Here is a 22,964-nt window from a genome sequence, read left to right as displayed (position 1 = left end):
AAAAAAAAAAAAAAGAGAGAGAGAGATAGAGAGATATGAATTAAAAAATTTATACTATCTGAAAGGAGGAAATAAGTTTTTTGATAGTGGTATATAATGGGAAGAGTGCCAAATTTAAGTACTAGCTGGCACTACCACTTATTAAATGAATGACCATGGACAAGTTACAATCCTTTTAAACCCTAGTTTCTTCATCAGAGAAATGGAGAGAATACTTATGCTACTTCAGTCCTTTTTAAAAATGCTATTTAATTCCTGAGATAAAATAACACAATATCCATAAATGTGTTTTCCAAATTAACCAATATAAGCAGCGGGAAGCTAGCTGTCAGAGAAAACAACACTGGCAAGTCATTAAATGTGAAGTTCTCGGTTTGCCACTCAACTGACGTATGATCTTGAGTAAACCTCAACCTCCTCAGTCCTCAGTTTCATCAGATGTCAAATGAGAATTCTACAACCCTCACAGATATTTTTGTGAGGATAAGAATTTGTATGAGGGGCGCCTGGGTGGCTCGGTGGGTTAAAGCCTCTGCCTTCGGCTCGGGTCGTGATCTTGGGGTGCTGGATCGAGCCCCGCATCGGGCTCTCTGCTTGGCGGGGAGCCTGCTTCTTCCTCTCTCTCTGCCTGCCTCTCTGCCTACTTGTGATCTCTCTCTGTCAAATAAATAAATAAAAATCTTTAAAAAAAAGAATTTATATGAAAATATTTATGAATTTGTACAGCATAATGCAGATGTAAATTATTGTAAGCCAGTTTGTAAATACTATCATAACTTGGGTTTACTTTAGGATGAGACTAAAGAAACGGGTTGGCAGTAATGTCCATACCTGGCTCTCATTAACAAATGCATAGAATACTTAACTAAATTTCTAACAACATGTCTTGCCACTTTAATGCATCAAACCTCAGGGCAAGAATGATATAATACTTCTTGATAACAACCCCCACAACACTGAACTTGAGTCTTACTCCTAACTTAGCTGTTAAATGAATAGTTAAGAGAACAGGATAAAGTCCAGGTAATTTCCTTTCCTATATACCACCATGATTCAACTGGACCTAGTTGAAATCGCCGTAAGAAACCCTATCTATGTGCCCCTGTTGTAACAGGCAGTGCTAAATCAGCCCAGTGAAGAACTTTTATAGTTTCTTGTTTTTCTACCACACAGATAAGAATGTATGAAAAAGAATCGCAAGCTTTACATTCCATTCACTTTGTCAGTCAGCAGTATTTACTGAGTACCAACTATATGCCACACACTGTTCTAGGGACTAGGGAGTACAATAAGAAAATAAAGGTCATGCCCTCTTGGAATTTATATTCTAGCAAGGGTAAATAGACATTAGCAAGATAGGTGAAACGGAAAATATTATATGATGATTATGTGCTATGAAGAAAACTGGGAAAAGAAATACAGAGGAATAGTGGGAGGTACCACTTGTTATTTTAGCAGCTTTATTGAGCTATAACTCAAATACCATACAATTCACCCACTTAAAGAATACAATGGCTTTTAGTGTATTCAGAGTTGTACAACCATTACCACAGTCAATTTTAGAATATTTTCATCACTCTGTAAAAAAAGAAATCACACCCCATTTTTCCCTCCCCTCAGCCTCTGGCAACCTCTCATCTACTTTCTCTTTGGCTTTGTTTATTTTAGACAGTTCAGCGAAATGGAATCATACAGTATGTGGTCCTTCGTGACTGGCTTCTTTCATTTAGCATAATGTTTTCAGTGTTCATTCATGTTTTAACACATACCACTACTTCATTCCTTTCACTTGCCAAGTGATATATCATTGTATAGATATATAATATTGTTTATCCATTCATTTGTTGATGGACATTTGAGTTTTCACTTTTTGACTTTTATATAATAATGCTATGAATATTCATGTACAAGTTATTGTGTGGACATAGCTTTCATTTCTTTTGTGTGTATATAACTAGGACTGGAATTGCTGTGTTGTATGGTAACCCTTTGTTTTGTCTTTTGAGAAACTGCCACACTGTTTTCCAAAACAACCGCACTATTTTAAATTCCCACCAGAAATGTATGAGGGTTCCATTTTCTCCATATCCTTACAACACTTGTTCTATTTGTCTTTTTCATGATAGCCATCCTAGGGGTTGTGAAGTGATATCTCCTTGTGGTTTTGATTTTATGCTTCCTTGATGGTTAATGATGTTGAGCATCTTTCCATGTACTTTTTTGCCTATTTGTATATCTTCTTTCAAAAAGCCTTTTTGGATCATTGCCCTTTTAAAAGTTGAGTTGTCTTTTTATTGTTGAGTTGTTCGGGCTCTTTATAAATTCTAGATACAATCCCTTATTAGATAGATAATTGGCAAAAATTTTCCCCTACTTTGTGACTTGTCTCTTCACTTTCTTTATGGTGTTCTTTGAAAGACAAAAATTTTTAATTTTGATGATGATCTCTATTTTCTTTTGTTGCTTGCACTTTTGGTATCATCTCTAAGAAACCTAATGCAAGATAATGAAGATTTATCACTACACCTTCTTTCAAAAGTTTTATAATTTTTAGTTCTTATATTTGGGTCTTTGATCCATTTTGAGTTAGCTTTTATATATGATGTGAAATAGAGGTCCAACTGCATTCATTTGCATGTGGATATCCAGTTGTCCCAGCACCATTTGTTGAAAAGACTATTGTTTCCCCATTGAATTTTCTTGGTACCTTTGTCAAAATTCAATTGACCATAAAAATGAAGGTTTATTTCTGGACTCTTCAGTTTTATTTCATTTCAGGAGATACTACTAGATAGAGGGTGGTAAGGAAAGGTTTCTCTGAGATGATATTTAAGTAGAGTCTTGAATGAAGGAGGAAGCGAAGTACACGGATATCTGGGGGGAAAGTATTCCAAATTAAAAAAATCCTAAAAAAAAAAAATCCTGAGCTTGGAATGTCCTTGTTGTGTTTAAAGAATGGCAAGGAAACCAGTGTAGTTGGAGGGAAGTGAGATGAAGTAAAGAGGTAAGAGAGTTGGCAGACCAGGTAGAACCATGATAAGGGTTTTGCCTTTTACTTTATGTGAGATGGGAAGCCTCTGGAGGATTTTGAGTAGAGGAGTCATGATTTGACTTGGTTCTAAAAGATTTAGTCGGGCTGGTGTATGAAAATAGACTACAGGAGAGGAAGATTATAAGAGAGACTACTTGGAAGGTTATGGCAATAACTGAGGCAAGAGGGAAAAAAGTAGGGCTTAGTGGTAGAGGAGGTGAGAAATGGTAGGATGCTATTTTCTTAAGGTATGGATGTTGGAAGTGAAGGACAACACTTTTTTTTTTTTTTTGACTGAACAACTAGAATGATGAAGTTACCATTTATTAACATGTGGAAGCTTGTAGGAGGAGTTAAGTTTGGAGGTCTATGTGGGGGAATCAGAAACTGGATTTTCAGCATGTTAAGTCTGAGGTATCTACTAGATAATGAAATATAGATAGGGAATTTGATATGCACATCTAGATTTAGGGAAAAGATCTGTTGTCAGTGTTGAAGCCTTGAGAGACTAAACTTTTCTGTAAATCTCATTACACAACTGAGTTTACAGCGATCCAAAACTTTTTGGTCTTTTACATATACACCATTAAGCCATACCATTCTCTGGCTGTTTAACACTCTGATGCCAGCAACTGAAATAACCCCAGCTCTAATCATGTAAATTAAGTTGCTGCAGTTATAATGCAAGTCGTTCTTAGGAGCGGGTGGGCAATCTGCCATGAGGTGAGCATTACGTAGCCCAGCCTCTTGCCTCTGGTACCCACTCCATGCTCTTAGCTGGGTATACCATGGGGCTTGTTTACTTTGGAAAAATCAGAGTGTTCAAATAAGGCCTACTCTCATGTCCACGATGGCACAGGTGCACAATTTATCCTCTAGGGAGGTAGTGATAAAAAACAGCAATATAGGACTCTTCCAATGCTCTGTAATTGGAATGAGTTGTTTAAATCCTTTAGTGAGGATCCAATAATATGGGGAAGGTACACACACCTGATTTTTCATGTTTTTCTTTTGAATTCAATTCTGAAAAAACTTGGCCTGCTACTCAGTCTTCTTGGTTATTTTTGAATCCTTTCATTTCCCCCAACATTCAACAATCCTTAGTCTGATCCACAATTATGCTTGCTTTCTAATATCTTCATCTCATTAATATAATTAAGAAAGTTAATTCTGGAAAGAGTTCTATGATGCACCTCCAAAATAGTCCCTGAAGTTTGACACTAATCCATTAATTGACTCTTTTGGCCTATAATCATTTAACTGGATATGACTTCATTTCATTATAACATTATCTAATTCACATTTACCAAACTTCACTGAACTAGTATAGGTTTACAATGATTGCTGCCTTCCATTTAATTTTCTACTCTAGAATATTCTTTAGTTTGAAACATTAACTCTTTTCTTTAGTGAAAACAGAATGTTAGATAAAATAACCCATCTTTTGTTTTTATTTTAAAAATTTTATTTAAATTCAATTAATTAACATATATTATTAGTTTCAGAGGTAGAGTTCAGTGATTCATCGGTTATATATAACACCCAGTGCTTATTATATCACGTGCCCTCTTTAATGCCGAGCCCCCAGTTATACCTCTGCCCCACCCCCACCGGCAACCCTGTTTGGTTCCTATAGTTGAGTCTCTTATGGTTCGTCTTTTGTCTCCCTCTCTAGTTTCATCTTGTTTTATTTTTCCCTCCCTCCCCCTATGATCCTGTTTTGTTTCTTAAACTCCACATATGAGTGAAATCATGATAATTGTCTTTCTCTGATTGACCAATTTTGCTTAGTGTAATACCTTCTAGTTCTATCCATGTCATTGTAAATAATAAGATTTCATCTTTTTGATGGCTGAGTAATATTCCATTGTATGTATATGTGTATGTATACATATATACATACACATCCATACCACATCTTCTTTATCCATTCATTTGTTGATGGATATCTGGGCTCTTTCCATAGTTTGGCTATTGCGGACATTGCTGCTACAAACATTGGGTTGCAGGTAACTCTTTGGATCACTATGTTTCTATCTTTTGGGTAAATACCTAGTAGTACAATTGCTGGATCATAGGGTAGCTCTATTTTTAACTTTTTAATTACATTGTTTGCTAGAGTGGCTGTACCAGCTTGTATTCCCACCAGCACTATAAGAGGGTTCCCCTTTTCCCACATCTTCACCAATATTTGTTGTTTCCTGACTTCTTAATTTTAGACATTCTGAGTGGTGTGAGGTAGTATCTCATTATAGTTTTGATTTGTATTTCCCTGATGCTGGGTGATATTGACAGCATTTTTTTCATGTGTCTGTTGGCCATTTTTATATCTTCTTTGAAGAAATGTCTGTTCATAACTTCTACCCATTTCTTGACTGGATTATTTGTTCTTTGGGTGTTGAGTTTTATTAAGTTCTTTATAGATTTTGAATACTAGCCCTTTATCTGATAAGACATTTGCAAATATCTTTTCCCATTCTGTCGGCTGTCTTTTGGTTTTGTTGACTATCTTCTTTGCTGTGCAAAATCTTTTTATCTTGATCAAGTCCCAATAGTTCATTTTTGCTTTTGCTTCCCAAAATAACCCATCATTTAATTTTTAGTATCTTTCTGTTTTATCTTAATAGAATCTGGCACCAAAGAAACGTACTTTATGTATTATTCTACGTGAAAAGAGGTACGATTTTTAACATATTTAAATTTTAAAAAATTTTAGGCCATGCAGTTTGCATTTCAATCTTGGGAACTTGAAATTTCACAAACTTTATTTAATGGAAACTATTATTCAGTTCCAAGTGTTATTAACATATTTTGGAATGTGCACACTGCTCTTTCCCATATATTTGTGATCTTTTAGACTACAGAAACACAAACAAAAATACTTACTACAGAAGTAGGCTGCTCTGAAAAACAAATGACAATTTTTAATTATTGTGGTATAAAATTAAAACGTCAACATTGTAATATACAAGTTGTACTCATGGTAACCATCAGGGTTAACAGTCTACTCTTATATATATGAAAAATGAAATATTAGAAGCACATTAAAAAACAAGACAAGGGAAATTACATAAAGAGAAAACCGAGACTACATATATAAAGTACTTAAAAAATCTTACCTCCTCACAGCATCGCCTGCTTACAATAGCCCTATAGTCAATTCTATCCCAGAGCTGGTCCCTTAACTTTAAGAAATTAGGGAACAATTTTCTCCAATTTTTCCCTAAAGCCCATGGAAAAATTTCATATTTGGATTCTTCTTCATCTTCTTCAACTGTATTAGCCAGATACCTAACAAAAAAGACCAACAACTCAAAAAATAAATGGGAAAAGGACATGAACAGGCAGTTCACAGATGGACAGACAGACATACACACAATCACGTCTAAACACATAAAAGACATTCAACCTTACTCATAATTAAAGAAATGTAGTAAAAAATAGAAATAGAGTGAATTTTACCTTGTTGAGTTCTGCATATTTTTGTATTCCTATAAATCTTGAGCTTTGTTCTGGGATGCAGTTAAGTCAGTTGAAACAGTCTGATCCTTTCAGGTCTTACTTTTATGGTTTGTTAGGTGGATCTGGAGCAATGTTCAGACTGGGGCTAATTATTCCCCGCTACTGAGGCAAGACATTCCTGAGTATTATACTCAATACCCTGTGAATCATGAGTTTATTTTGGCTGGTGGGAACAGGCACTATTTTCAGCCCTGGGAAAATGTAGGGCACTGTTCCCTCTAATCTTTTGTTATGCTCTTTCCCCACACCCAGGTAGATTCCTTATACACATATGGGAATCTGTATCATCTTAAATACTTGAGGGTGATCAGGCATGCACAGAAGCAGGAAAACATGACCCATAATAAAAAGAATCATCAGTCAAAACTGACACATGTTAGAAATAATAGACATTAAACAGACAAGGACATTAAAGCAGTTATATTTATTCCAGATGTTCAAAAAGATAAGGAGACACATTCATTGCACTTCTAGAGATGAAAACTATATGTACAATGAAAGATACATAGAGTGGGACTGACAGACTAAATACTGAAGAAGAAAAGATCTGTGCACTGAAGACGGCAATATAAACTATCCAAAATGGACACACACAGAAAAAGAAATAAAAATAATAGAGGTGAAACTGGAGTCCCTAATGGGTACTGGCTGGACAAAAAAAAAATTTGAAGAAATGGCTGAAAAATTTGGGATTTGATGAAAGCTATAAAATATTAATAAGCTCAATGAACCCCAAAGCACAAAATATGAAGAAAATTACAACAATGCACATCATAATCAAATTGTTCAGAACCAGTGATAAAGAGAAAATCTTAAAAGCAGTCAAACAAACAAACAAACAAACAAACAAAAAAGACATGTTAGATAACACAGAAACAGAGATAAGGACAGAGATTTCTCACTGGAAACAATGAAAACCCCATAGATGACTTTCCAAGAAAGTTAATTACAAAATACCTAAGAAAACAAGGCACCATAAACTGAAACAGACCCTGAAGTGTGAAGATACTGAAATAGACAAACACCAAAGGAAAAAAGTTCTTAAAAGCAGTAAGAAAGGAAGCCAAATGATCCCAAGTGGAACATTTGAGATGCAAGAAGAAATAGTAAGCAAAGATGTAAGCATGTGGGTTAATGTAAACAAATATTCAGTGTATAAAACAACAACAACAACAACAATAATGTCTCTAAGGTTTTGGAGGGCTTTATGTAGAACTACAGAATTGCAAAACAAGAGAATATAAGTTGAGAAGGGGATGACTGGAGTTAAAATACTTAAGGTTCTTTATTAAAAATAAATGGGATAGAGCTTCCTGGTAGATGAACATGTGGAAATCAGATGTGCTGAGAGGGTATGGAAGCTCCATGCCCTTTTTCCATACCCTGCCCTATGCATCTCTTCCATCTGGCTGTTCCTGAGTTACATCCTTTTATAATAAACCAGTAATCTAGCAAGTTAAAAAAAAATAAGTAACTGGGACAACTGTTAAAAGACCAGATATAGGCTGCATAATTTCCTAACAAGTAGAGGACAAAAGGTATCAAAAAGTAAAAATTTTAAAAATCTCAATCAAAAAGAAGGTAAAAATGGAGTGGAAAGAAGAAACAGAAAAAGTGGGACATAAAGACAAGATAGTAAAAAAAAAAAAATCAAATATATAAGCAACAATAGAGTATCATTCTGCAGCCAAAATGAATGAGCCAGGGCGACTCATATCAGTATTAATGGATCTCAAAATCCTAAAGCAAAAGAAGGAAGTTACAGAAGAACAGAAAACATGACTACTCTACATAGTCATTGTAGTTTAGGAAAAACCAAACAATATATTATTTAGAGGTTTATACATAGAATAAAGAAAATCAAGAAAATTACTACCTGTGGAAGGAAGGGGGCCCTATCTGGGAAACTGCACTGGGAGCTTCTAAGATTCTGCAATGTTCTCTTCTTGAGTCATGGGTACATGAGTATTTGTTTTGCTTTTTCTTTTAACATACACACATATATACACTTTATCATACACTCCTTTTGTAGATATTTCACATCAGAGATTTCCAAAAGGCACAGAAGTATATAGTACACTTCTATTTGGGTGATATATACACTGGTTCATGTATAGAAAATTATTTCTAGACATATACATATAAAATGTTAATTATCCTTGAGGAAGGATACTAAGGTTTTGAGATATGAGGAAGACTTACTTTTAGTTGTATATCCACTTATGTCCTTCAAAAAAAACTATATGCATATTCAATTTAGTTATATTAATATAAAATTCACCAACATATTACTTTATCCTCCCTTAAAAAATTGTACATATATTACCTTAACATAAAGCACCTCATTGTTAAACCCATTCAGTTATATGAGTCAAAACATGTCCTCTGAAATTACATAAAGTAATTCCTTACTTTAGTATCCCTGACAGTTCTTATTCAAGGGTAGATAGAAGCCAGAGGTTGGCCTCTTTCATGCTTATTGACTAAGCAAAACATAGACTATCTATAATGTACTATGGTTCTATGAAATCCTGACTACATTGTAATTCTATTCTAGATTAACAATTTTTCAGGCTCATATGATAAAATATCTGTATTGTATACATGTAAGTTGTCTTCTAATTTGAAGTAGATTTTCTTTTTTTTTTGGTATAATAGTTAATTATGTTTATCCAAATAAAGAATTAAGAACATTCATATGTTAAGGATGCAAAAAAAAAAAGATACACATTCCTTGCCTTTAAGAAGCCTATAGTCAACTAAAAGAGGCAACTGAGTATGTACAAGAGAATATGGAATCATGACAATAAAAGTTCAGAGGGTTGTAAGAATACATAGAAGGGAAAAGAACTCGAGTTAGAACAGTGGCTAACTGAGAAAATATTTACTGAGAACTATTAAGTCAGGCTATACACAAATTATGATTAGATACAAAATGGAAATTAATAATCCATGTTATTTTTAACATGGAACTTATTATGCAACATAAAATGCAACTGCATATACTACTACATAGTGTAAACTGACACAGCGCTTTACTGGTTATAAGATTACTAAAATATCAAACAAATCCAATTTCAGGAATCTGGTAAGAATTAAAACTAAAGCTTCTTCTGGTTTGCTTTTAATTTTCAGTTGGGGAAAAACTACAAAATAGATATTGCATCAACATACAGATATAATACTAAAGAGATATGTAAACAGTAGCTAATCACTGAATTTGGTCATTGGCAAGTTACACCTGAATTTGCACCCGAGCTCTGCCACTACTACTTTTGTGAGATTGGAAAGTACTTATCTTCCTAAGTCTCAACTTCCCTATCTGTAAAATGAAGATAATTAAATAATGTATTTCATAGAGAAGATTCAAGGAGCTTATAAAAAACATTTTGGGATATCTTGCATATAACATTCAGTATTAGCTAGTACTATTATAGTCCCACAATTTAGCAAGCATCACCAAATGTTATAGAGTTCATTTTTCCTCACGCTTGGGGAAGTATGTCTTTTGAACACAAGAAGAGATCAGTTTCTTCAAGTCCTATTCACACTTTGAGTCTGAGTTAAAGACTTTGAGTTAAAACTCACTCATCAGTGCTAACAGTTGTGCTATTCACCTTAAGTATTCATATGTAGTTCCCTAGTTAAGTCCTTTTAATTATATCACACATTTCCAACTGTATTATATCTAGGTAGTGGGTAGAAAACGTTTTGAGATTGAGATTGATTTTCTTAAATTACATTGCTTCTAGTAGAATTCTGACCTATAGATCAGAAAGCCATGTTATTAAAAACCATTTAATAGACTACAAAGTTAGTATGAACTGTCTAATACAAAGTCAATGGAAGAACTGGAAAACAAAGCATATTCCTTGGTCAAAGTTCAGTGTCTTAAGTAAAAGAGTTAAGTCATTTCTAAAGGTATCAGATATGAATAACTTCTATGTTATAGACATAAATCTACAATTAGTATGTCTACAGCATTTCCACAAGCTGTTTAATGTAAAAGGACAATGATGATGATTTTAACTATAAATTTACTGGAAATTTCAAAGAGACTATTTTTGTTTTTAAAACATAACTAAATCCAAAAGAGGAAAATTTGGGATAATTTATATGGAGCACTCTGAAAATGTAAAAGGTAAAAAACAAACTTAAGTGGAATACTTAGGCATCTAGCAGGATAAGATCAGTGAAAAAAACATAAAAATATCCTATTAAAGTAAAAAAGTATGTCTTCTATATATAAAGGGCCTGTTCAAAGATATATATCAGGTTTTAAAAAGCCTCTGTTTATTTTTTATGAGTTACAATGTTAACTTTATTTACTTATTTCTTTAAGTAGGCTCTATGCCCAATGTGGTGCCCAAACTCACAACCCAGAGATCAAAAATTGCATGTTCTATCAACCAAGCCTGCTACTGCCCCAAAATAGCGTGTTTTAAATAAGGTATCACGTATATTACAAATAAGAACCACAAAAATCACTTAGTAGAAAGCATACTTACAGAGCAATAAAGAAATTTATCCTGGTATGCTCATTTATAGTAAATTTAGCTCTCTTGAAATAAACAAAGGTCATAGCCAAAAGATACTATAAGGAAAAAAGTAAAAGTTAATATTAATGTTTTGCTTTCATAAGTAAAATGGCTTTAAAATAGTTATCTCTGAGATGAGTAATAAGCTAAAAACAATAAAGCATGACTTATTTTTATTACAGAACTCCCTACTTATTTGGGTCCTTACTTTTTGACTCCTGTAGTCCATGTACATGGTGAGAAATAGTTCTGAACCATTTATCATGATTAAGATTAGGAAGAACTCCTAAATTTTATTATTGCCAATATTTTGTGAACTAAAAGCCAATTTTTTCCTACCTTAAATCTCAAATCCATAGAGAAGTTGAAATAATAATAAAACAAATAACCATATATCCTTTGCATAGATTCACCAATCGTTAGTATGTTGCCACATTGGCTTGATGCATATATCTATACAAAAACTTTTTCCTGACTCCTTAACTGCAGACATCCGTACTTTTTATTTATTGGTCGACTGAATGACTGATCGAAGGGTGGCAATTTTTAAACTGAGGTATAACTGACAAAGTTGTATATATTTAAAGTTTACAATGTGATGATTTGATATACATATACATTGTGAAATGAATACCAAAGTCAAGTTAGTCAACACATCCATCACCTCATATATCTTTTTTCCTTTTTGTTAAAAACACAGGATCTACTCTCTTAGCAATTTCATATACTCACTTTTTAAAATAACCTTTTAAAAATAACTTCTAACCAGAAATTGGAATACATGGCTCTATTTTCATTGGAAAACAGTGTTTTCCAATCTGTTTGTTTCCAATCTGTTTCCAGTATCTAGGCTGGTATTAGGACACTATGCCAGGTCCTATCTATCCAAATTAAAAACAACTTATAGTACTGATGTATTAGATTCCCTCTCATAAAATACCTATTTATCCTATCTTCATAGGATTAACTACAAAGGTTATTCCAAATTTTCAAGGTACTTTCAGTAGAGAACTCTTGAAATAGTGTTGATACGGTATGCCAGTTAGTTACTTTAAAAGCACTGCCCCCTGCTGTCCAGCAACTTCAATTACTGTAATGCACTTACTGTTGAAAGCTCTACAACTCCACATGCACATCTACATAGATATTTTATATGAAGGCATTATTGCTAATTTTTTAAAATATTAGTGACTTTGTGAATATGTTTAAAAGGATTTCATTTTCTAGAAATACATCATCTTGAAAAATTTATGGACAAAATATTAGGATGTCTGAGATTTGCTTCAAAATAATCCAGTTTGGGGAAGAAGGATTGTAGGAAACAAGCAGAGCCATGAGCTGATGATCATAGTAGCTACATGATGGGCACATGGAGGGTCTTTGTTCTATTTTCTCTACCTCAAGATATATGTTTGAAATTTTCCAAAATTAAATTTCCAAAATTAGAAATTAAAAAAAACAAACTCTAATTTTATCTTTGCTACCTTAAGCTTGAAATAAAAAAGTTTACATCAGTGTTAACTTAATAAGTATTTAATCATAAGCTAGTCTTCCATTCATCCCTTTCCAATTGGTTGTTACATTAAAATTAAGTGTGATGTGAGTCACAATGAATTTTCTGATATGACTACTTGGTCTAAGATGGCATTTACAAAGCTGAAATCATAACTGTTCAGCTAAACCTAAAGAGTATAGAAATATCATGGTCCCTATGTATGTAAGTTAGCATCATGATGATCTCTTATGAAACACTGATTCTTAAAGAACATAATAAACTAATTTTACTCTATGAAATTACTGGGATTTGTTTTATCTAAGTTACCTACAAAATATCAGAATGTATAACAGACTTCCTTAGTGGAATGAATAGCAGAATATTCTTTCTCCACAGCTTGAAAAAAGGTAGTAATTCTGTCAAAACGTATTAAGTCTATACTCATTCTTATTTCCAACCAAACAAATATGGACTTAGGCCATTTAAATCTCATCAGTAATATTCTACAATTCCTCAAGTATAAAGTAAATCTCTGACATATGCTAATTTCAAAAACTAATGTGTAAGGACTTCACTTCGAGGGAGCAATGCAGGTTCTTTTTCTAACCTTAAGTAATATGATTAAAAATTCTTATAAGGCTTTTTTAAAGTTCTGATGGTCTAGTAACATAATAATGCCGATTAATGATTACACTGTTAATAAATTTACCTTGTCTGCAATTTTACAGCAGCAGTCCATCCACAAGAAATCTTGAATTAAATCGTCATCTACAACAAAAGATAGCTATGACTTGTCTTTTAAAAACAGAATCCTTTTGAAGAATTAACTTCTAGATAGAGGATTATAAATGGTGCTTAGAAAGCAAACAAAATGACCAGACCAGTGTTGTCTAAAATGTAGTTTGCATTTCTTTGGTAACCATGGCAAGCATTGTACAAAAAGCTACTGCTTTACTCTTGCGTTTCCCATCTGATTTGCTCAGACTGGAGGGGAAGTGTTAGAAGTGTTTGATTTCTTGACTATCCCAATAGCTCTTTGAGAAAGATGTCTTGGGTAACTCTAGATTAGCTCTGTATGACTTCCCAAAATCTATCTTTACTGGTGGAAATGGAATCTGACAAAAAATAACTCAGTCTTTAGTAAATAATGACTTAATATTACTTGTTTTATTCTTTCTACTACTTTCTTCTATTAGATCTCAGGGTATTTTTAGTTTTGAATTCTTCTTTTCATCTCCTATTTATCTCTGCCCAATTATCTATTATCTAAATACCAATGAAAATCTCTATATAAAGAAGATTCATAATTTATTAGCTATTCATAATTAACATGTAATTTTGGAAAAACAGTATTATGACAAAAGATTAACAAAAATACTTTTAAAAATATGCAAAATTAAGTCAGAAACACTCAATTTTAAAAGGCTAAAACATATAGTCCCTAAATATATGAGTAGTTGTCGGAATATAATCTGAGAAAATCTGCTTTTTCCCATTCACCCCCTTCATTTTAAGTTAAATAACAAACAAAACATACTTCTTTATACTCATTTTTACATCCTAGAAATATCAATATGCTCAAATATATGGAAATTCCAAGAATAAGTACCATTTTCTTAGACTAATTAATTTCTTCTTAATTTCATTTTTTAAAAGTGAACTCTAAGCCCAACATGGATGGTGCTCTAACTCACGACCCCAAGATCAAGAGTCAGTTGCATGCTCTACTGACTGAGCCAACCAGGCACCCAACTATTTCTTAGATTACTTACAGTAGAGCCAGGTATTTTCTCTTATTTCTCATGATCAGTTATGAATAATAAAAACATTTGTGGGTAATGGTTTTGCACTAGTCTTAAAGAGAAAGGGAAACTTATATTAACAACATTCTAGATCCTGACAGGGAATATTCTGGTAGTTAAACATTTTTCTACTTACACTGCTTACATTTTTTCTTCTTTTTTGCTTTTCTTTAAAATCTTAACCAGCTTGCCCACCTTCCTTCCTTCCTTTCTTTCTTAAGGTTTTTGTCTTCTGAGTAGGGCAAACACTCTTATCCCCAACTCTCTTATACACTTCTGCCTGTCACCTGCATCTAATAGACTATGGTATCTATTTGACTTGCTTCATTCCTACAGATATTTACCAGATTCATCTATTCTACTCTTTAATCTGTAGACCTTACTACCTTACCTTAAAAAATCTTCCCTTTCTTGGCTAATAGAAGTAATATAAAGAAATTTCTTTTTTAAGAAATTTGTCAGCAAGTAGTATTGTCTCGTGATCTGAGCAAATAAATTTAAACTCAATTTCATTATATGAGCATGATGATAAAGCATAATTTTTAACAAGTTCCCCTTATGTGAAGTGCCTGGCTAGTTCAGTTGGAAGAGCATGCAACTCTTGATCTTGGAGAATGAATTTGAGCCCCATGTTGGGTGAAGAGAATACTTAAATAAAAATAAAATATTAAAAAAATATATTCCCTATATATAATACTGAAGCTTCTCGAGGTTGACCAATCTTCCCACTTTGCTCAGTTTTAGCACTGATAGTGCTGGGAAACACCTCAGGCCTAATCAAACTGGGTCAGTTGGTTCATCTGAGACTTCACGTAGCTATTTTACTTAGGTCACACAAAACTCATAATATGAACTTGAATTGCCCAGAATTCACATTTGACACTTGGATTTAAGAAGTCCAGAAGCTAGATGAGTCTGAACTTCTAAACCAAAAGCAATCCGGAATAACAAAAACCCAACATTAAAACAAAACCAAAAACGACCTAAGTAAAACAAAAATAAACTGGTTGGAGACACAAATCTGACATAGAAAATAACATCCTCTTTGATTATTATGAAAACAGTAAAGTAGACCTTTAGATTCTCTCAGTTTTAAGTACTTTACAATTACCGCTATTAAAATATTTTAAACCTACCAAATAACTTAAAGAAAGCAGTCATTTCCTGACGCTGTATAACGAGACAGGGTCCTTTGGGGCGTTTAGACTTGTTGCTATTATGTGCATTTTTTTCAGATGCTGGCCAACTATCTTTAAAAATAGGACGCTTCAGATTAATGGGTTTTTTAGGCTGATGTGATCTATTTGACCCTGATTTTACATGAACAGTGACAGTAGGTGGTGTCTCACAACACAGTTGATTATGTCTCATTTTGGTTTCCCAAGGTTCCTGTAAAAATAAAACATATAATTATTTATCACACTCTTGTTCATTTCTATATAAAAACAACTAATCAGATGACATTACAGATGCATTCATATAAAGTGTTACTGAACTTGCTACTAAAATGTTATTTGTGATAGTGACCCACGTAAGAAATTGCTTTTAGAATTCAGTGCTAAGAAATGCTATGCTTTCTTTGGGTAACTGATATACCTTCTCTTCCCAACAGTAAGATCCTGTATACCATTTTTCTTTGATGGCTAGGGACCCCAAAACCAAATTTGAAAATTAATTATAGGAACTATGCTGAGTCTATAATCTATTTGTGGTATTCTTTTTTCTTAGTATTTTAAAATTCTGCTTCTATTGACATAATTTTATCATATGGTTATTATATATGCGACTTAAAATTTTTTATGGAAAAAGGCAAACTATTTCCAGAACTAAATCATTATCATATCAAGTCTTATATTGAAAGCAGTCCCACACAAAATATTTTTTTATTGGTTAATTCCTTGATATGTTACACAATTCACTTACTCAACAAGCATTTATTGGTATTTACTGAAAAGTTCAAACATTTCTAGCAAAGAAATGTAGGGTATATGTGCTTTGAGGGAGTCTCATAAATTGATCACTCTAATTTTTAAAGTTGTAAGTGTATGACCGTATTATTTGAGTGATTGATTATAAGTGTACATGAATGTACAGTGTTATAATCCAACAAAATTAGAAACAAAGTTAATTCATCAATACTTAACAATATGCATAATCACTACCATGTTTGGTGGTAATCAGTTCACATAATTACTACAGTTAGTATTACTTTTGTGGTCAAAGTATTTATAGAATAGGAAATGGAGATAAGCATAGGCAAAGCAGGAAACTACTCTAAGACCCTAATGAGAACCTCTAAATCCATAACTCACAGTGACCCAGGCAGCCATGCCTCCCTTGGTGTTCAAGGAGTTAGGTACAGATTCTCCTTCCTGACCCTCAGAAACTTCCCTGCTGAAGGAAGGAATGGAAAGTAAGATTGGATATAGTAGGGATAGATCAGCAATGTCCAATATAATGTGAGCAACATATGTAATTTTATATTTTTTAAAGCTGTATTCCATTAGTATAAATAAGCAAATGACCTGAATTTTAGTATTTTATGTAATCTAGTATGTCTAAAATATCAATTTAGTGTGTAATCAATATAAAAATTAATGAGATATTTTACAAACTTTATTTTTAAACCAACTCTTTGAAAGCTGGTATGTATTTACACATACAGTATATTTCAATTTAGCTGCTAAATTTCCAACAGTTAGAGTGAAATGTAGTCCTACCAAAACAATAGTGTGTAAGTAAAAAATATTTTATACTCCTCCAGTAATTAAATAAAAGTAAAAATTCTTCAGTTGCACCATCCACATTTCAACTGCTCAACAGCCACATGTAGCTAGTAGCTACATATTAGACAGCAAAGTGTTAGATAATGAAGATAGGCAAAGGAAATTATATTCAATTGTTCTATAATCGATTCTCCTTCCTCTGTTTCACTCTCCTCCCCTCACCTCATCTATCTTCTTAGATCCTAAAGGCCAACCTAATTGAAGGCAATTATGGAGCTGGGGGTGCTACAAACTCCACAGAAAAAGGAATGAGTGATAAATTATACCTTGAGACTTGCGTAAGAGCTTTCTGCTCTTTCCTACTGACCTCATTGGGGAGACAACTGGAGGTCTCATCTGCATCTTTTTTTTTAAAGTAAGAGCAGCCTTACAACCAGATAGAAAGAATTAAATTTGGGCTTTTCAAACTGGGGTGAAGGGGCTAGGCTTGGGGATGGAATGTACCAGAATATAGAATAACTATGGTATATCTCCCAGGAGGTAAGTTTTACTCAATATTAAGTAAATAACTTAAAAATAGTGTTGTTATATTAGGACAACCATGGATATATTGTGAAATAGAATGCAAATACTGTCAATCGAATAAATATGTTCACAGCATAGCTTTATACTATTCCACTAAACCCTTATGTATGTGTTGGGATACTTCAAATAAAATTTGAGGAAATAGAGAAAGAACTGTGTGAAATTCCCCAAACAGAGATTCATTGAAGTTAATCAGCAAACACTGGCTAGAAAGTTATGGAGGAGCTTAAGGACAGAAGCTATCAATGGTACGTTCCTGGTCAAATTTCACCTTGAGATAGTTTAGTTTAATTTAATTTAATTTTTATTTATTTATTTGAGAGAGAGAGAGAGATCACAAGTAGGCAGAGGCATGCAGAGAGGGGAAGCAGGCTCCTTGCAGAGCAGAGAGCCCAATTCTGGGCTCGATCCCAGGACCCTGAGATCATGACCTGGGCTGAAGGCAGAGGTTTAACCCACTGAGCCACCCAGGTGCCCCTAGATAGTTTTAAATTTTGTTTTTTATTTAGATATAATGAGAGAATAGAGTTCTCATGGCAAGTAAGAAGAAAAGAATTCAAGGCAAATAAAAATATGAGCCCTTTCAGGGGGTATCTGGGTGGCTCAGACAGATAAGCATCTGCCTTTGGCTCTGGTCATGATCCCAGGGTCCTGGGATCAGGCTGTGTCAGGCTGCCTGTTCAGCAGGGAGCCTGCTTCTCCCTTCCCTCTGCCACTCCCTCAGCTTGTGCCTCTCTCATGTGCTCTCTCAAATAAATAAAAAAACTCTTTAAAAAATATATGAGCCATATCAGGAAAAGCTAAGAGACAGGGAAGAAGGAGGAACTAGGAGAAACTATGCTCATATGGCAAAATCCTTTAATAAGTTTTTACATAGACTCCACCAAGATGAAAATAATCATACCAGAATTCACACTTGAATAGGATGTCTTGGATTTTTTTAAATAGACCACAGTTAATCTATAAGCAACTGAAATAATTTCTTTTCTCTGGGGGTAATATAAAGAGTGGTAGGGGTGGTGGTTCACAGAACCATACGATAGTAGTAGTATTTGGGGACTCGTGTGGCTATATGAAAAATCTAAGAGCAATATCCAATGGCAATTCAGGGCAGGCAGGGAAAACAACTTCCTTATAATTATAGTCTCACACTAAGCACTTAATATGTGCCAGACAACGTGCTAAAAGCTTTACATGCATTTTCTCACTTAATCCTCAGAACTTTCTATAAAATGGGCATGATTTATCCTTCTTTTCTTTTTTTTTTTTTTTGAAGATTTTATTTATTTATTTGACAGAGATCACAGTAGGCAGAGAGGCACAGAGAGAGGAAGGAAGCAGGCTCCCCGCTGAGCAGAGAGCCCGATGTAGGGCTCGATCCCAGGACCCTGGAATCATGACCTGAGCCGAAGGCAGAGGCTTTAACCCACTGAGCCACCCAGGCGCCCCTATCCTTATTTTCTAGATGAGAACTTTGAGGCTTAGGGAAGAAGAAAATTGCCCACGGACACATATTTAGTGAGCGGTAAAACTAGGACTTGAATCTGGGACTGTTTGACACCAAAGTCCCATATACTTTAACCACTAAGAAACTTTTAAAAAATTAAATGAAGTCATGTGTAAAACACTTGACACATGATAAGCAGTCTAATACTACTCACTGTCATCTTGCCAGGAAACAAAGCCAGCTTATGAGCTTTTGCTTTATAAAAATTTAAGTCTAGCATCTGCATTGTAAATATGCACGTGACTCCATGACTTAGTGGTTAAATAAGCCATTGTTTCAGGGGAGAAAGATGGGTTTATCACTGTTTTGCTAAAATAATTCCTAAAAAAGAATCCTTATTGAAATGACTATAGCATCTTTCCTTATCATAACCACAAAACTTATATTGTTAAAAAACAATATAGCAAATTGAAGAAAAATATTCTGGCAAAATTGCTGGAAGCTTTCGTGGGGCTATTATAAAACCTCCATTATTCTTATGTTTTAAATTTTTTTTTCTAATTTATCACCTAATGGTTATAGAATACTTTTAGACACAGCCAAGCTCTAGGTGCTACAGTCTAGTAAAATTACACAGCACCGCCGTTTCGATAAGTTGATATCTGATTAGAAATCCAACCCATTAGTGAATAAACCAAGACACTTCAATTAAGTGGTGGGAATAAATGGAAACTAGACTGAATAGGATGACAGGTGATGTGTTACAAAAGGATGTGCACGAGGTGTGAACATACGCTCCTCCCCTTTTCTAAATGTGGCAATCATTGGAAAGAAGAAAATGAAAAGCAGCTAGAAGAGACAATAATCAAAGGAGAATTTTTCTTTTAAAGACAGGATTCTTTTTTTTTTTTTTTAAGATTTTATTTCTTTATCTGACAGAGAGAGGGAGAGAGAGAGCACAGCATGGGGAGCAGCAGGCAGAGGGAGAGGGAGAAGCAGGCTCCCCAAGCAGGGAGCGCAATGCGGGGTTTTGATCCAAGGACCCTGGGATAATGACCTGAGCCGAAGGTAGCCGCTTAACCGACTGAGCCGCCCAGGTGCCCCGAGAGACAGGATTCTTAAGTGTGCCTGAAGGCAGAAAGGAAGGAGGAGCCAGTTGAGAGTATATGTTAAAATACTGGAGAATAGACCTTTACTAAGACCGGATTCTGTCTAGCTATGTGACCTTAGGCTATTCAACTCCTGGGAACACCCATGTCCTCACTTACGATAGGATTCTAGAAACACCTGTTTTCTTAGAACCTGGTACATACTAGTATTCAATAAAAATTAATTATTAGATATTGTTAATAATCCACATTTAGTAGGGTTAATGAGCAAAGGAACGATATGGATAGTGCCTAGCACAGTGCTAAGCCCTTAGCAAAAACTCGAAATACAGCAGTACTATTATTTTATCTTTTTTATAGGTAACGGTACCTTTCAAGGAAAGAAGAGTCAGAATATGACAGACAGCCGCATTTCATCTCCAGTAATAAATATAATTTAAATGTTAAAATTGTATTGGTGACAGAAATCCTAGGTATTATAAAATGCGCTTTTGTTAGAGAGTAAAATTAGTTAACAGGCAGAATCTCAATTTTGACAAAGCATGGGTTTTTCGGTCTTCATGTGTTCAATTACTTCACAAGTTTCTGTTCTAAAAATCGAAGCTGGCTGGCCTGCAGCCGTGCGGGACCGGGCAGGAAAGGGCACCGCGAAACCGGGAGAAGGGCTCGGGCGGAGCACGGAGATGCAGCCGCTCAGATCCCGCGACTACGGTGCGGTGGCGCCTGGGCAAGAAGACGTGATGAAGGCGGCCGAGTGAGAAGGGGCGGACGCAGAATGACACTGGCCCACCTGGAGGATAACGTTGGCCGGGGCCGTCACCGCCCCCCACCCCCGGGCCTGCCCCGCCGCGCGCCGGGGGAGCCCGACGGCGACCAGCAGTCCAGGCCCGCGGCGGGAGGCCACCGCCCGGCACGTGCGAGCGCGTCGTCCCTCCGTGGCTCCCGGTCCGCCGCAGGCCCGCGGCCTCCCGCGCGAAGGCACCGCACTCGCGAAGCCCCCACAGAACGACGGAGGGGACCGGCGAGCTACCGAGGGTACCGCGCCCGCTCGCCCACGCCACCGCTGGTAGCCGCCTCCCCTCGCCGCGCAACTCCGACCTCGACGCTCCCCGCCCCTCTCCCCGCCCCTCTCTGGGAGGCCGTGTTCCCGTGGCGGCGAGGGAGCCTGAGGGGACTCACGAGCGGAAGCGCGTAGGAAAGGGGCCGCAATGCCACCCCGTCCTCACACGGTGGGCGGCGGGGCCCGCTGCCAGAGGGATGGAGGGACCAGGCACAGCTGCAACTGGAGGGTGGCCGACGAGGCCCGAAGCCAGGGCGCTAGCGGAAGATACCTGCGAAAGCGTGGGGCTGCGGAGAGGGCGCCGGGCCGCGGGACAGCCTCCCCCGGACGCTCTGAGGCCTCAGGCAGTTGCTCGCCACTCGCTCCACAGCGGCCACTACCTGCTCGGAGACCTCCCGCCAACCCGGAGCGAGGCTCGTGCAGGCCAATCAGCGCACAGAGCCGCCGCCGGGGGCGGGGCCCACCCGAGGTTGCGCGCGCCTCACTCCCCACGCTCAGCTCCAGCTGGAGCGCTCCCCCTCCCGCGCGGCTTTTGCGGGCGGAGCCCCTGCTGCCAGCTGACCTACCTGGCGGTGCGGACCCTCTGGGGCCCGTCCTGCCAGAAAGCCGCCACCCTCCCAGACCTCTTCTGGCCTCCTAATTTAGCCCCTTCCTCTTGAACGTTTATCAAAGCTAGGATTGTATTCGAGCCTTTTCCCTTCCCTTCCGTTAGATGGAGAGGCCCGGCGGGGCTGGGACTTCAGGTCTTCCCAGCTCCTTTCTACCTCACAGCACCAAGCGGGGCGCCTTGCACACACACGCTAGTAGATAATAAAGAGAAACGTCAATAGTAGGAGGACAAAGAATCAGAAATTAACTTTGCAGCAGCAACTGTAATGCCCAAAGTTACTGCTACGTTAAATAACTGTATGAACAGAGGAAAAGATCACTTAAACAAATGTGTGAATACCGTGGCAGCGGTGGTGTTACACGATTTCATTGAATCTACCGTTCTAAGCTGTAAATTCTTCTACAGGAACCTTTTCATTTTGGTCTCATTGTAGTCCTTGGCCAAATGCCTGGGATGTAACTGATGCTTAGTAAACACTTGTAAAGTTTAGTAAACGCTTGTTTTCATTCTAAATATATCTCCCCACTTTTACCCACTGATTCTTTACTCCAGACTTACATACTTGCTTTTCTCAGAGCATCTCTTAACTTTCTTCTTTGAGCTGGCATATATGGTGCTCTCTTTTTCACCTTCATTTAAATTTTCTGTCTTATATCCATCCTTTAAGACCCAACTTAAGCCTTCCGCCCATCATTTGCGTACTTAGTGCAAGACTGTGCCATTCTTGAATTCCTGTAGCACCTTCTAAAGCTCTGATTTTTGCAATCTTTTTAACCAGCTTTTTAATAAAAATATTTTATTATGTGTACATATGGATACAATTTTACATAAATGGTGTTGCATACATACTTTAAAAAATGGAATGTTTGATATGTACAAAAGAATATATATAGTAACATATATGCAGGCAGCAGAGCATGAAACAAAAACTGGAGAAGCCACTACCCACCGAAAAAGGATGAACCTAACACCCAAGAAATAGAACATAATACTGATGAGGTCCTGTGTGTTCCTCCTCCTCCCCTTACTTTCCTTAAGA

The 22,964-nt window shown here is 36.2% G+C and overlaps 1 protein-coding gene across 1 annotated transcript in view; it reads right to left on the bottom strand.

The window, feature by feature from the left end:
• LOC111139284 (speedy/RINGO cell cycle regulator family member A) overlaps positions 1-21,618 on the bottom strand; it is a 32,838-nt gene extending 11,220 nt beyond the window's left edge. Inside the window, exons 1-5 of the mRNA XM_022491519.1 lie at positions 21,587-21,618; positions 15,525-15,777; positions 13,296-13,354; positions 11,062-11,147; positions 6,151-6,322 (exon numbers count right to left, since the gene is read on the bottom strand). Coding sequence (XP_022347227.1) covers positions 6,151-6,322; positions 11,062-11,147; positions 13,296-13,354; positions 15,525-15,759 — 552 coding nt within the window. The 5' untranslated portion in view covers positions 15,760-15,777; positions 21,587-21,618. The remainder of the gene's footprint in view (positions 1-6,150; positions 6,323-11,061; positions 11,148-13,295; positions 13,355-15,524; positions 15,778-21,586) is intronic.
• Positions 21,619-22,964: the final 1,346 nt, after the last annotated feature.

The sequence above is a fragment of the Enhydra lutris genome, unplaced genomic scaffold (assembly GCF_002288905.1).
Source record: "Enhydra lutris kenyoni isolate GAN:26980312 unplaced genomic scaffold, ASM228890v2 scaffoldscaffold98, whole genome shotgun sequence".
Taxonomy (NCBI): domain Eukaryota; kingdom Metazoa; phylum Chordata; class Mammalia; order Carnivora; family Mustelidae; genus Enhydra; species Enhydra lutris.
The sequence above is the reverse complement of the archived record's forward strand: the minus strand, read 5'-3'. Positions and strand labels throughout refer to the sequence as shown.